The 15,328-nt window shown below is 49.9% G+C and overlaps 1 protein-coding gene across 1 annotated transcript in view; it reads left to right on the top strand.

Moving 5' to 3' along the window:
- ITGB5 (integrin subunit beta 5) overlaps nucleotides 1-15,328 on the top strand; it is a 63,714-nt gene that overhangs the window by 34,613 nt on the left and 13,773 nt on the right. Inside the window, exon 10 of the mRNA XM_087733565.1 lies at nucleotides 3,211-3,640. Within this exon, the coding sequence (XP_087589691.1) occupies nucleotides 3,211-3,640 (430 nt within the window). The remainder of the gene's footprint in view (nucleotides 1-3,210; nucleotides 3,641-15,328) is intronic.

Raw genomic sequence — 15,328 nt, 5'->3', positions numbered from 1 at the left:
AGGCTGTTTCACGCCCTGTGCAGCTGCTCACCTCTCTCGATGAGTGGTCCTGGCTGATAAAAAACAGCTTTGCTCATCTTCCTCTGCTCTCTTCATGCCGTGCCACGTTAATATAGAAACCCATGGACAGCAACTCTGCTAGAAGTGGCTCTGGGTGGTGTAGATCAGCCCAAGGTCAGCTATGAGGAAAGTCAGAATACAAACCTCTTGTCTACAGCACCCTGAGCCAAAAGGTCTTGATCAGGCAGCAGGATGCAATAGTCAAGAATGGGCTTTTTTTCCCTGTAATCCCAGATATTCACATCACACTCTCACCTGTGAAATTTGTATTGCTATGGTCTGCTGGTCTTTTCCTGGTCCGTTAAAGGTTTTCTTGTTATCGTTTGAGAATCCTGGCTTGTATTAGCATCCTGGCTTGTATCAGAAATAGCGTGGCCAGCAGGACCAGGGAAGTGATCGTCGCCCTGGACTTGGCACTGGTGAGGCCGCACCTCGGGTACTGTGTTCAGTTTTGGGCCCCTCACTCCAAGAAGGACATGGAGGTGCTGGAGCGTGTCCAGAAAGGGGCAACAAAGCTGGTGAAGGGTCTGGAGCACAAGTCTTATGAGGAGCGGCTGAGGGAGCTGGGGTTGTTTAGCCTGGAGAAGAGGAGGCTGAGGGGAGACCTTATCGCTCTCTACAACTGCCTGAAAGGAGGCTGTAGCGAGGTGGGGGTCGGTCTCTTCTGCCAAGTAACAAGGGATAGGACGAGAGGAAACGACCTCAAGTTGTGCCAGGGGAGGTTTAGGTTGGATATTAGGAAAAACTTCCTCACTGAAAGAGTTATCAAGCATTGGAACAGGCTGCCCAGGGAAGTGGTTGAGTCACTGTCCCTAGCGCTTAGGGATGTGGTTTAGTGGTGGAGTTGGCACTGTTAGCTTAATGGTTGGACTCGATGATCTTAAGGGTCTTTTCCAACCTAAATGATTCTATGATTCCAATCTAAACCTGTCTTTCTCGTAGTGAAGAGGTCATGGTTAGCTTCGGAGGTATTGCAAAAAAAGCCAGGGTGCTCAGAAAGGCAGCAACCCTCCTCTCCTGTGTGCAGTTCCTAGGGTTATTGGACAGACTAAGAATATAGTTTGCTCCTTAATGTTAACAGTATACATGGCATAATCCATCATGTGGATTTTTTTATAAAAAAAAACAGAGAAGCTAAGCTTTGCTTGTTAAAATTTAATATTGATATAGATAAATGAATTGCTGGGCTGCAGGGCTGGGGCAGGAGGGCTCAGACCAGCAGGGAACCCCCTCCCCTTCTCCAGGCTTTTGCTGTCTGCGAGGATGTGGGTGTGGGTTCCTTAGCAGCCTGATTGCCTTATTTGAGAAAAGTGGCTCTGCAAACATACCAGAGCTCTAAGCACTGAGGCATATAAAAATAGTTTGAAAGAGTCAACAGTAGCTGGGTTTTTACCCTGCCAAACAAGGATCATGCGAAGTGTTAGAAAGGGAGGTGGCCTCAGCTTTTTTAGCTGAATTTACTGGATCTCCGATCAGCGGGTAAAATCAATCCCTGGAGCGTTGCCATGCTAGGCACGTGCCCTCCTTGTTCCCACAGCAAAGGCTGAGCCCCCGAGGTAGCAGAGTTAATCTGGTGGTTGATCCTGCGCTCACGGCTTCGGCACGAGCAGGGGGGTCGCTCCAGCCACTGCAGCTCGTGCTGTAAAGGGGTTTGGCAGCGGGTTCGTGTGTGCCTCTATCCGCAGAGGCTGATGGTGTGAGCAGGAACGACTGGGTCTCCTGATCCGGATGAACTGGGGGTACCTTCTGCCCAGGCAGCAGATGATTTGGGCTGCAGCAGAGAGCCAGCACTGGTACCTCTACCATTTTTGGTGCACCAGAGTATTGAGGTGCCTGCACAGGCAGACATGCCACAGGATCACAGGGGTTCCATCCCTCCTTCCCCTCTTGTTTAGCTGCTCTCGGCCCCATTACTTCCACATGGATCAAGGTTTGACTCCTGCTAAGAAAGTTTCCCCAAAGAGGATAACGCTGGCACTGGATCCTAATCTGCTGGGGTTTAGTCCTGGGGGCATGGGTGTCAGTGGGTGAAAGGGAGCAGGATTACCCTGATCCCCTTAGCTTGCTCTCTGATCTCCTTCTGCTCTGTAATTTGAGCTTGTTGCCTGATTGCTTCAGGCCTTGGGAATGGGAGAGGGTCAAGGGAGGCTTCATGGGGTGCAGCTCTCCCGGCTGGAGGTGGCTGCTGTGCCGCCATCCATCCGCATGCCACCCTTTGGCATGTGGGACGGCGCAGGCAGTGTGAGCTCAAGGTGACCCCAAATGTCTCCAGAGAAAAATCATTCCCTCCTGATGCCTAGGAGAGGGGCTTGTTTCCTTGGAATAAGGTTAATCCTCTTTGCTAACCAGCAGCTCCAGGCAGCGCTAGCCAGCCTGAGACTCCCCACCAAACAGCAGGGTTAAATCAGGAGCCAAGCAAGCGGCCATTGGATGGTCTTGGTTTTCCCAAGGAGAAAATCCCTGACACTGGATTATTGCAACAGAAAAGGAGTAGGAGGGTGATGTATAACTGTGTAATGATGTATAACCCTTCTGAAGCCAGTCTTAACAGAAGCATCCGCCAGAAATGGCCTGTTAGCAGTGTGCTGAAGGCTTGGGACTGTATGACTGATGCACATCTCTACGTGCAGATCAGGATTCCCATAAAACCTTTAAATCCATGACCTCGTAGGCACCTCGGACCCCTGTGCTGCATTGGTTAGATCCTTGCTAGTGCTTGGTTTGAAAAGAGTTTATTATTTGTAATAGCATGAAAAGGGGGCTATTTGCTAGAGTTTTGCCCTGTTTATTTCATGGGAATAGGCAGGCTCCTTCCCACTTCACAGAAACCAATGGTCTCTGATGGGGAAAATTACTGCTGATGGCTGACAGTAGAGAGTTTTAGAACATGAATGCCAAACCCCTTGTGGGACTGGCAGATGTCAGTGCATTGAGCTGCAGATGCCCTCACTAGACGTGCAATCATTTGGGGGAGTTTTTGCACACCTGGGAGTGAAGCTTGGTGTGCTGAGCATGGTCCCACTCCGGGGAGTCACTCTATGGCTTTTCCATGGGATGTTTGCCCTTCCCTCCTGCCTTCCTTCCCAGGACACCCTTGACGGCCGTTTTGGGGACGCGTGTGTTAACTTACATCTCAACGTGTCCCCTCAGGTTTCCTTCGAGGTGGCCGTGGAGGCGCGAAGCTGCCCTGCCGAGGACATCTCCCATGCCTTCACCATCAAGCCCGCCGGTTTTCGGGACACGCTGGAGGTGGCGGTGACCTACAACTGCCTCTGCGGGTGCACCAGCCACGCCGCGCCGGCCAGTGGCAAGTGCAGCGGCAATGGGACATACGCCTGCGGGCTGTGCGAGTGCGACGCCGGCTACCTGGGGGCCAAGTGCGAGTGCGAGGAGGGTGCCAGCGGGGACATGCACCATGCCATGTGCCGGGAGGCGGAGGGCAAACCCCTCTGCAGCGGGAGAGGGGAGTGCAGCTGCAACCAGTGCCTCTGCTACGAGAGCGAGTTTGGAAACATCTACGGGCCCTTCTGCGAGTGCGACGACTTCTCCTGCGCCAGGTACAAGGGAGTCCTCTGCTCAGGTAGGAGCCTTTCCTCCCTTGCACCCTCCGCTTTGCGGTGATGGGGAAACCGCCCCGAAATGGGGAAGGCAGCTGGGCTGGTGTGTGCAGGGAGTGCGAGGGGCTGCGCCTGCCCCGCCTGCTGGTATCTGCCCTGTTTCTGGAGGGATCTGTGCTCCCTTTCTTTTCTTTATGGAAAAAGGGAGGCGGAGGTTTAAGTGCATCCACACTAATGAGCAAAAAGTGCATTAACCCCGTCAGAACTGAGTTTCCAGCATTAGAGTGGAAGGGGCTCTCCTGGCAGGCTTGTCCTCTGCCCAAGTCGCACGGAGATGAGCAGAGTCTTGGCTTTGGTGTTGTAATTTTGACATAACCATGCACATCTCTTGCACACTGAACTATATCCCTAGGAAACAGTAAACCAACACAGGCTTGAATCCTCTGAAGCTTTTTGGTGTCTTCTTAGGTTGGATTTCTTCTACATGTGCCATCCTTCCCTGCATAGGCAGAAACAATCTTTTTTTAAAGATGAAGCATTTGAAGTAATCCACTGGTGCAGCGCAGGTGAAAGAAAAGGTTGTGTGTCAGTCTGTTACTTATTAGAGAAAATCTGTGTTGAAGATTCCTAAAGGTGTTTTATGTATAGATTTTTCTGCCCACTGGGAAAACAAGTCATTTACTGGGAAAGATGTAGCCAGTCAGCTTTGCTTAAGCAAAGGTAGATGAGTTATTTGTGTTTGCTAAAATGGCTTTATTTCCTTGTCAGTCCACGGTCACATAATTTACCTTGCACGTAATTGCCTGGATTAGCCGTCGGACATAATTCCCTCAGTTGGAGCTGGGCAAAAGGTTATTCTTTAAAACTTGCCTGCTTTCAAGCAGGTAAAATATTTCCTTAACTTAAAATCTTGGACAAACTTTCCAAAACAAGTGTAAGCTTGGAAAAATAGCTATTTTTCACGTTTTCTCCAGGGATGTGGTGGGTTTTTTTCCCTGCTGTTTATCTTGCCCTGTGGGTTTCTGAGCTGGGCAATAAGTGATGGGGCACCTTTTGGTTACAAGTTTCTGACTGTTTGAGATGATCATGTTGTTAGGCGGGTAGAGGATGTTCGTGCTCATTTTCCCGTAGCCTGGCTAGTGATGTTTCGGCACTGCTGAAGGTGGGGCAGGCGATACCCCAGGTTTTGGCATTACCCTGGGGCTCCCCACTGCAGAGCAGTGAGAAAGGCCAGTACCACCTCGTGCAGCGACTGTCCTGGACTGGGAGGGCTGGAGCTCTCCCTGCTGATGCAGGAGCAGAGAGAGGGGTGAGCAAGCAGGAAAAAGGTGTATTTTAAGGTAGATGGGGGAAAAAATAGACTTAACTGTGGGAGTAATTAAGAGCAATTCTGCCTGGGGGTTCTCCATATGACTGTATTGCTTTGGTAGCATCATCCCACCCCAAAAGAATATATTTATTAGCAAGCGGGGCAGTGATGCTGTAAAGAGAGGTTGGAAGTTACTGGTGAAGTGGTTGGCACTGCAAGAGAAGGATACCTCTTTGCTGAACTTTCCATTTCATCAGGAGAGCCAGAGCTCAGCCACTTCACAGGAAAACAAGCTGTGTGTCTTCTGTTGCACCTGCTTTCTTCTGTCCCTGTGGAGGGCTTCTGGTGCTGGGAAAAGCAACGTAGCTGGTCTGGGATTTGCCAGAGTTTTTTTAAAGTAATTTTAAAGGCCTTTTTATAGCTATGGAAGAAAACAAAGGGTATGCTGAGGCCAAGTGGCCTCCTCTTTGCTCCAGGGGTGGGATGGAGTCTGGCATGGCTGCATGGGGTGGAGTGGTTCTCCCTGTGCTTCCTGGTATTTCCATTGCTGTTGTTTTGCTGTTTGGGGTTTTTTTGGTTGTTTTTTGTTGTTTTTTGTTTTTTTTTTTTTTAAATTCCAGCAGTTACAATGCTAAATCTGAGCTGTAGCAAGGGCTGTGCCAATGACATAACATTTCGAGGTGGTTTTGTCAGCCCAAGAGGCTTGGGGCTTCTTCAGCCCACCAAAAGTATCTGAGCTTGCACAGCAGGATTGTGCCCAAAGCTGCCCCTAACAAACAGTCCTCTGCTACACAAGCATCTCTGGTGGCTTCAAGCAGACATGTGCTCTCTCCTCCCTACAAATGGGCTGTTCTTGAAAAAGGCCATGTGTTCAGCTTGGCACTGAATGTCTCAGTCCACCAGCACATGTAGACTTGGCAGTCAGGGGAGTCTGGGTCATGCCTTAGGTGCATGATGTCCCCCGGGGTGGTCGCGTGGGGTCCGGTCGCTGCTTTTGTTCCTGCAAGGGGGAGAAATGACACCCTGCCCTCCCTCTGTCTTCTTCTGGGCACAACATCTGTCCCTGAAAGGCCTTGGCATCCCGGTGCCCGCCACTCTCGCAGGCTGAATCCCTCCACAAGGGGAGACCAACAGGTTTTAGCAAATGCAGAAACCAAAAAAGTAGTGTGTAGGGAGCTGTCATTTTGCTGCAGATCATTGCTGTCTCTGTCCTTGCTTGGGAGTTGCTTGGCTTGGACCCATGAGGGGAACTCATCACGGTTGTCAAGGGCTTTATTTATACTGTATGAATCTCCTGGTAGTGCAGAAGGCACTTAGTGCCTCTCAGTGCATTTCTGATGACTGTATTTTGAACAGCGTTTTCACCCCAAAGGAACCCAGCCTCAGTTTTAGCCCATGGGCTGTGGTGTCCCCTGTTAAATGCATTTACACTTGCCCAAGCTGTTGACCAAGATGATATTGTGAACCTCTGAGTACCCATCCTGGCCAGAGCAGGTGGGAGAGCAGCCAGTCCAACCCAACCTGAGATCTGGGGGAGCACGAGGAAGAAAGTGGTGTTTTCCAAGCTGAGAAGTAAAAATCCATGCATGCAAACTGCTTTGCATGTACGTGGCCATGCTTTTTGCATGCCTCAGTTCAGAGGCACCGTGAGTCCATCACCAACCAGCCTGGGCATTTCTTCCTTTTACAGTCCACTGTCCCAGCTGAGGCACTGCCACGACACAGGGCTGGGCAGCAGATTGTGCTCAGACATCTCATATTCCCGGCAAAAGCCACAGCAGATTTGAAATACTCTGAAATAAACATTGAGCTTCTTGTTTCATGCTACTCGGTCCTTTGGCCAGCAAAAGCTTTTTCATTCCTGGGTCCCTTTATAAATATTGGCACCTTGTTTTGTCAGGGTTTGAGAGGAGAGATGACTGCAGACAGTCCTTATATGGATCCTGTCCTTTCCTGGCCCCTCGTGAAGTGGAGAAGCAGATTTTGGGTGGGAGATAATCTGAAGGAGAAGCAAGAATTTGATTCCTGCTAGTGGGAGGTTTAACGTGCCTCCTGCATCTGTGAGGCAGGCAGGAAAAGGAGTCATTTATAGCACGTCATAAATGTTGATTCAAGTTGCATCCAACTCTTAGTCAATGCCGCTGAGTCACTAGTAAGTGGCATTTGTTCTGCTGCTCCCCGAGTCCAGTTAAAAGCTCCAGAATAGCTGTTTCAAACCATTACGCCAGCTTCTGGAAAGGCCGTCGGGGATGGCTCGCAGCAGTGCTCTGTTCCTCCAAAAGAGATGGAACGGGGTTATCCACAGCATCGTGCTCCGACAAAGCAGGCAATCGCTTCCCAAAGCCTTGAATGCTTTGCTCCCAGTTTTTCTCTGGATGGAGAAGTTGCCCTCTTGCACTGGGACCTTTGGCACATTGCTCTGGCCTCTGCTCTGAAATGTGGGTGGCTGTGGGAGAGGGGAAGAAAGCCCTCCTGCCTGCAGCCTGCCCTCCTGCCTGCAGCCTGCCCTCCTGCCTGCAGCCGGGCTCGGGAAGGGGCAGCTGGCTGTGCGGCCCCGCAGCTTTTGAACCCCTTGGCTGCCTGCCAGGCAGTTTGACAAAGGAGGAAACATCTCCGCGCTAATTGCATTCCTGAAGGTCCCATAAAACTAGGTGGCAAGAGGGAGGAGAGGCCCTGGTGCGGGCATCACACGTTTGCCTCTAATGAAGAGAGACTGGCTCGCCGGAGGCCAAGCTTCATTAACTTCAGTGCTGCAGACCTGGTTTGCTTTTTTTTTTTTGGAGGGGGGGATGCAGAGTAGCACGGCATCATCTTTACTTTGGTGTCTCTAGAGAAATTTCCCTTTAACCATCACTGCTGTTACCCGGCTCCCTGTGGTGGTGTCATTTGTGCGCTCTTCAGCCCGGGACTGTGGTTATGCACAGGAATGTCATTACTAAGCCGTAAGTAAAGAGCACTTGTCACGCTGCAAGCCATTTCTCCCCCTAAAACACAAGGGATCTCATCCTGAAAATCCATACTGCCTGAGCAACACACAGGCTGCTGATGTTGGTGCAGCTTTGCGGGATCAGGTCTTTTGTCGTTTCTCTTCTCCATTAGACAACAAATCAGATTTATAAACAATTTGCAATCGTAAATCAAGCCCTGCAACTTCTCTCTAGCTCTTAAGCAGCTGAGAGCATCTTAACTGGTTAAGATGGCTAAAGATCGTGGCTGACTAAAGCATGGTAAGATGGCGATGCCTCGGAGCGCAGGAGCTGGGAGTCTGGCCTCGCTTGCCAGTGCAGGGCTTCCAGTGACACGAAAAGCTCAGGTCAGCAACAGAGCATCGGGTGTCAAATTTGCAAATACATGCAAGTGCCAGAATCACTTCTGAAATGGGATTTAGGAAGTGACAGCTCATTGAAAATCCGTGGCTTATTTCGCAGAGAATAGCCAAGCCGATGTGCAATGCGACTTCAGCTGCCCTGCAGAAACCACTTCAAAAACTGCTGAGGATGTACGCATCCTCAGTACTTATTTCTGAATGCTTCCCTTTCTTGGTTTTATTAAATGGGGAAGAACTGTGAGGTTTTAGCCTGTACCAAGGCCCAGTGAGATAAGGCTTTTTTTTTGTTTGTTTTAACACAACCTCAAATTAGAAATCTCACTCCTGCTTCTGCAATTTGTTTTTGGCATTCCCCATCCCGGGCACTGTAATGGCGTTAAACAGTGCTGCCTTTGCGGGAGGTCTGGTGGGACGATGGCTCCGGTGCCAGTGCAGCAGTTTCTGGTTGCGCAACAGAAGCCCCGCGCTTTGAGAGCCGCGCTCAGGGTTGATGGCACTGCTGGTGTCTCCACCCTGGGGTTTCTGGTGGGGTCTGTTACCACACAAATCACTGTGCCCATGGACACGTCTTATGGAAATAAACCTTTTTCCACACTTACTTTTGTAGCTATTATTCACCTTCCCTGTTGTAGTGCCTGGATGGAGGATGCTGGTGTGTATCTGAAGGCTCAGATGTGAAAATAAAGGTGATCCAGCTTTAAGAAATATTTCTTGTCTTAATTCTCTTCGTTCCTAGTGTCTAAGCTTTTACCAGAAGCTGCTGTTAAGAAATAAACGGGTAGTATTTGATTTATTAACCTCTGAGGTGCAGGGGATGGGTTGAGCGTGGTTTGAGGAGGAAGGGGAGCTTGCCTATACCCACTGCCTGCAGCGCTGCCAAGGCAGGGGGGGTGGTATTAAGCAAATATAGCCCCTGCCAGAAGGGAAGAGGGTGGCCTGCGGCAGAAAGAGGATAGGGAACAGAGCCTAAACCACATCTGTAATGTTTTCTTTGAAGTCATGTCAAGTCTTGTTATCTTTAGGTTTTTTGATTTGGGGGATTTTGGGGGTTTTTCATTTAGTTTGTGTAAAAAAGCAGAATCTGAGCACTGCCTAGAAAAGTGGGACCTGAAGGGAAGAGACAAAAGGACCATATAAGACATGGAAGTTAAAAATAATCCTTTGGTTGTTGCTAAGTGCTTGCGCGGCCGTGAGCCATGCAGCTGCAGAGGAGATGTGGCCCCATCTGTGAGGCAGCCGCCCCACAGGTCATTCCTGCCCTGCTCCCCGGGCCGGAGGAGGATTGGGGAGCAGACGCCTACCAGCGTTTCTGAGGCTTATTTTGGTGACAGAGGATGTGGTGTCAGCTCAGGTCATCATGGTGCAACCTCACAGCGCCAGTTGCTGTGTTAGCAAGTCCCTGTCATTAGCAGCAGGTCGGGGCTCACATGGGGCCAGGCAGTGGCTGCATGGGCTGATGGGGCTGCAGGGCATGGGAGGGTGGTTTGGGGTGAGGTGAACCTAGAAAAATCCTCTGAACCAAACCCCTTTTTGATGAGAGCAGGTTAAAGGTTGTGCAAGCTTTTCCCCACCAAAGAGCAGGGTGTGGGACAGGGAGCTAAAAAACAGATGACATTGGGCTAGAAAGCAGGGAGGTGGGTAAGTGTCGTTACACTGCAGGGGGCACAGGGTTCCCATCGCTCCTTCTTAGCAGCCAACAAACCTAGCTTCAGGCATCTTGAGGTCTCCCGCCTACACAGCTGCTGCATAGCCCAGGGGGACCTTATGGCCAGAATAAGTAGTGAGGAGATGGCACTGTGGTAGCATCTCTCTTTTAAGATGTGGTCAAGAGTCACTCAGGCTGCACATTTATCCTACAGCTTCCTAAAAGCCTTTGTCCTTGCTGCATTCCCATTCTGCCTTGGCTTTTATCGCCTGCAGAAGCTGCTCAGCCAAAGCCTTTGCCCCGAGACATCTGCATGCCTGAGAAGAAATGCATAAAACAAAAAAATCCCGCTGAATAAGAGGAAAAAATAAACCTCTGACTTGCTGTGTTCTGTAGCAGCGATGAACTGAGGCCAGAGCACCCATGCCTGACATTGCTGCTGGGTGGGCATCCCCACTCCAGCTTACATCACCCCTCCACCTGTGAAATGTTTTGGCTCCAACAAGAATGGACTGCAAACATTTAATAAGAAACGAATCAAATGGGGGACATCTGCTGTCCTCTTCCTTTTTCAGGGTTAAACTGCGAAGCTGCGCATGTTCCACTTACTCTCATCACATGGATTAGTGTACACAAATGTAAGGTTTAGGTCAGCTCCATTTATGGATCCTGTGGGTCAGCCTAAAGAAATGTAAGGTCCAGGTCATTGGAGGCAGACAGGACTGAAGGCTGTGATGGGGATTAACTGGAAGAGCAGTCAACTAAATTCACCTTCGTCCCGCTCGGACCGACCCCGCTCTCGCCCTGTGTACAAGCTCCCTGGGGATGCTGTTGGCCATGTGTCCAATGTCATTTGTCTGCATGACAGCATCTGAGCCCCAAATCAGGAAAAAAACTCTTTTTATTTTTTTTCTGAAGTGTGTTTGTATAAACCAGATCTTTTCTGATGTCAGTTGTTGATATTCCTGCTTGACCTCCTGTGGAGTGGGGGGGCTGCCATGCCGTTGCAACATTTTGGGGAGGCAGAGTGTGATTGCTTAAATGGTGATTTGGAAAACATTTCCACAGGTGATGAAGGAACTGTGGAGGAGCCCGCTGCTGCCAACACACGTAGGATGTTGGCTTTTAGGTCTCACTCCAGCGATGGGAGCCAGTGGCCGAGCCCTGGGGTCATCCCGGGCTGCTACTCGCCATGCCTTCCCAAAAGGTCAGGTCTGGCCATGCTTGGCCTGGAGGCAGTGAGCTCTGAGAGCAACACTTGAAACCTCTCAGCCTTTAATGTGGAATGTCATTGAGAAACTCTCTGCTCTTTACACAGTGTGAAGAGGATGAGAAACACAGGGGCGCGTATGGGATGCTCTTACCTGCTGTGGGCAGCCCGCGGTGCCCCGCACTTGCGTCCTGCCCTGTGCCAGGGTGGCACCTTCTGCGATGGGAAGCGGGGATGCCCAGCCCTGGGCTCCCAGATAATTTGAAAGGGTGGAGAGAGACTTCCCAGGAGCTGTGCAAGCGGCTGGCTGGTGTTAGCATCCCTCTTTAGCAGTATTTGAATTTTCCTTACAAGCAAGGGGTTCCTGAGCATCAACCACTATTATTTTGGAGGGCTGTGGCAAGGCAGGAAAATGGAGGCACTCGTGCCTTGTCACTGTGTTACTACTGACCACCGATACCTGTCACCGCGTGTTAGTGGACTGCTTGTTATCTGTAACAGAGAAGCCAGGGAGGATTTTTATTTAAAACATACCCTCTACCAATGCAGGCTTTCTGGGTCACGTGGATGGGCTTTGGCTCAGGCACAAGCTCCCTCCTCTTGGCAGCCCTAAGTCGAAAGAGGTGGACACCCCGTAAACCACCGCCTTCAAAGGGACCTGTTGTTAATGCTGTCTTGCTGACATCTGTGCAGCAGACCAAATTTCATCTTCATGAAGTCTGTATTGCCCTGGCATGCAAACCCTTGGTGGCCTTTTGAAGGAGCATAGGGGTGACTCAGTGCATGTGTTTCCTCACATCTCCAGTCCTGGGAGGCTCCTGAAACCTCCCTGCCGCTTCACCTCAGGGCATCGTTTTCACCCTTCCGCAATCTCTCTCTTCTGCTTCCTCTCTGAATTAATTTTTTCCCCTTTAACTTGGTTTCTGTTCTCTTCCCAATTTAATCCTGAGACATGTGCTGCTCTCCTCCAAGAGCGTGCGCCTCCCCATCCTGCTCCGCGCCCATTCAAAAGGCTGAAGATCCCAAGGGGTTCAAATGGCCGCTGGGCTGGGGCAAATGGCATGGGGTGACCCTTGCCTGCTGGCTGTGACCTGTGAAAGCATGGCCAGTGCTTATAGCTACAGTGTGTAAAAATGCCCAGCTCCCCCCTCTGATTGCTCTGCTAACGACCTCCCATGTCGCCCAGTGCAGCTGCTGTGGTTCAGGGCAGAGGTGGCTGTGGTTCAGGGCAGGTAGATGGCTCTTAGCTAGAATGCTCTGTGCTTAATGTGTATGCTCCTCTGGATTTCTTTCACAATAAATAAATGCAGTATTAGGTATTACACCACCAGGCATTACCGTTACATTGTTGCCTGTTAAATATTATTATTTGGGAGTTGGACTTGAAGATCCTTATGGGTCCCTTCCAACTCGAGGTATTTTATGATCTTTGCATGCATTTCTCACGGGAACACAAATGATATTTCCATCCGTGTTTCTGCTCAGTGCTGTGTTTATTCTTCGTCATCCTTTGTGTTTCTGGCAGCAGGTATACCCTGCCTGCCCTGCCTTGCTCACAGCAAGGGTTTGTGTTGGTTATTCACATCGAAACACCAATTGAGTTGGACTTTTTTTCCCCAGCGGATCAAGTACTGCTTCACCAGAGTTTCCATTCCTGGCATGAAAGGGCAAGGCTGTCTTTTCTTACCCCTTCTTTCCCCCTGCCCAGACCATCATTGCTGTCAAAGCCTTGCAGCTCTCCCCAAACCTGGCAGCAGCTCCTTGGAGGACCAAACCTCACAGAGCACTGCTGTTCCTGCCTCTTTTCACTGGGGTTTCTCCTTGTCCTGGAGCAGACCTTTTGCAAGCATTAATGCATGCTAATGAGGCATTAAATGCCAGGGCAGAATTAAAGAATAAAGAAGTGACGTCTTCAACATCTTTATGGGAGCCAGAGCTCTGTCTGTGGGTCTCTGCTCTTAAAGCGGCATAGCATGTGGGTCGCAACCGGAGGTGTCATCTGATGGTACATGCACATACCCAAACCCCCCTGTCCTGCTGCAGCCACCGCCTCCCACGGCCAGAAACCTGCTATCTCAGAAAGAAGAAAGCTCCAAAATAAAAACAAGATGAACTTTAAAAACACAGTGCATTGCCTGCTCGCTCCCCAAAGTGAGAAGATGGTCTTAGAACAAACTCACTTAAATTCTCTGCCTTTATGGCCGACATCCCACTGAGTTTGGCATTTGCATTTGGTCCTTCTGATTATAGTAATTAACAGAAATAAACATTTGGAAATGAACACTGTATTTGGGGTTTAGAGGCAGATGAAAGCCTCAAACCAGCAGGTGAGTTAAATTTGGGGTCTCTGCATTTCTTGTTGGCATGTGCTGACAACCTGTGAATTTTGTTTGGTTTGGTTTGATTTTAAAAATTGAATTTAAACAGTTGACCTGAAAGGGAAATGCAGCACAGGCTGTGGGTTCATTCTTTCTCTTTTTTTTTTTTTGTCTTATTTTGAATGAAATTCTGACTTCTTCTGGCTTCTTTGGGAAGGGAGAAGTCTGTTCCAAAACCATGGACCTTGGGTGAACTTGCACCAGATTATGTGTTTGCATCCAAACACAGAACTGGGCAAGGCTCCCATGGCACTGGCTTTTGCAGAGAAAGAATCTCTCTCTGCTCCAGGGCCCACTCCTCTTGACAAGGTCCAGCTGAAAGGACATTCAGCCCATTTGGGCTTCAGCAGGGTGGGAATTAGCCTGCTTTTCATTTGAAGGATGGATCTGAACCATTTGGCCCTGGAGTTCAGGCATTTGGGATTGTTTGGCTTTATTTTGGAGCCAAGTTTTATTTTAAGAACAAATCTGGAGGTTTTTGGGTGGTAGGAGCCTGCTTGGGCACCAGAGCAGGGAGACACAGCTCATCCTTCCTGGTGGCACCATGCATTGGTGGAAGGGTTGTAGCACTATAGCTCTTCTCAAGCTCTTTATCTGCATTTCATCTAACTGTGTGCTCACCATATGTCCCCTCGAGTTTCTGAATCTTCCTTCACGGTGACAAAAGCTGAAGGCTAAATGTAGAGTTGTATAAACAGACCTGGGCAAAGAGATGGGCCAAGAAGTATGTAAGTGGGAGAGAAGCTCCTGGTTCTGGACCTATGGGTGTTGGCGGCATCTCGGCAGGGTTGGGACAGCCAATTGAAAATGAGTCTTTGCCAAGCGGTTTCCTTTGTCAGGCTTTTTGGGGTGAAGGGAAACAAATGGGGGGAGCTGCAGTGATGGGGGGTTGTGCACTGGAAGAGCAGATCTTGTCTGTTACGGGTTTGCAGATGAAATTCCTTAATGTGCCTGCCGGGCTGAAGAGTTGGCTGGAGCAGGAAGCACCATGGTGGGAGAGACGTCGGTGTGTACCATTGGAGACCCAATAAACACCTGCATCAGAGGGGATGGAGGTCAGTGGAAAAGGATGGTGGCATCGAGCCCTTTTTGAGTTAGAGGACTGGAGGGAAACACAGGAGGGGGAAAAACAGGTTTCCATACACACATACATACCTTCCTATCTGGCTTAAGGAATAATAAGAATTATTAATAGTTTCTGCAGTGCCTTCCATGTCAGGTGCTTAAGAGGTGACGAAGCCAAGGATGAGCATGTGCCCAATTTGGTGGGATGGTATTTGGACTCATGGCTGGAAGGGAACCGGCACACCCATCCCAATTGCCCCTGTTCAGGATGAAGCACTGTGTCTCTGGGAGGGTCTGGCAGCAGCCGTTGCCCAGTATTGCTTCCCTGCATCAGTAGCAGAGTAGGCAGCAGGACCTAAATGCTCCAATTCCCAGCTCTGGGTCTCCATCCAAAAGGCCATGTGTGGCAGGTTCAGCTGAGGTGCTAACGTAAGCAAAAGTCGAGAGATTTGTGGACTGCTGAGCTTACTTGAAAAAAAAAAAAAAAAGGAAGGCTTTATTTTAAGAAATGCAGCTTCAGATCTCCTTCAGGAAATGACTTCTTGCTGCCCGTTTTGGCTTTCTGGTGGATCATCAGCCGTATCTCGTGATTGCGTTTCAGCTCCACTTCTGTAGCGGAGAGAAGGAAAATGAGGAAAGGCTGGCCAGGGCTGCCGCAGGAAATCCGCCTGCCCCGGATCGCTTTCAGCTGCCTTCATGAGACAGCAGTTTCCAAAGCTCTGTTTTCCCTGCCCAGTTCTTATTTAACCCAGAAGTTCCCAAGTGAGTGAGAAATT

The sequence above is a fragment of the Nipponia nippon genome, unplaced genomic scaffold (assembly GCF_047370975.1).
Source record: "Nipponia nippon isolate SJK-2023a ecotype South Korea unplaced genomic scaffold, ASM4737097v1 scaffold_5, whole genome shotgun sequence".
Taxonomy (NCBI): Eukaryota; Metazoa; Chordata; class Aves; order Pelecaniformes; family Threskiornithidae; genus Nipponia; species Nipponia nippon.
This window is presented reverse-complemented; position numbering and strand designations above follow the sequence as displayed.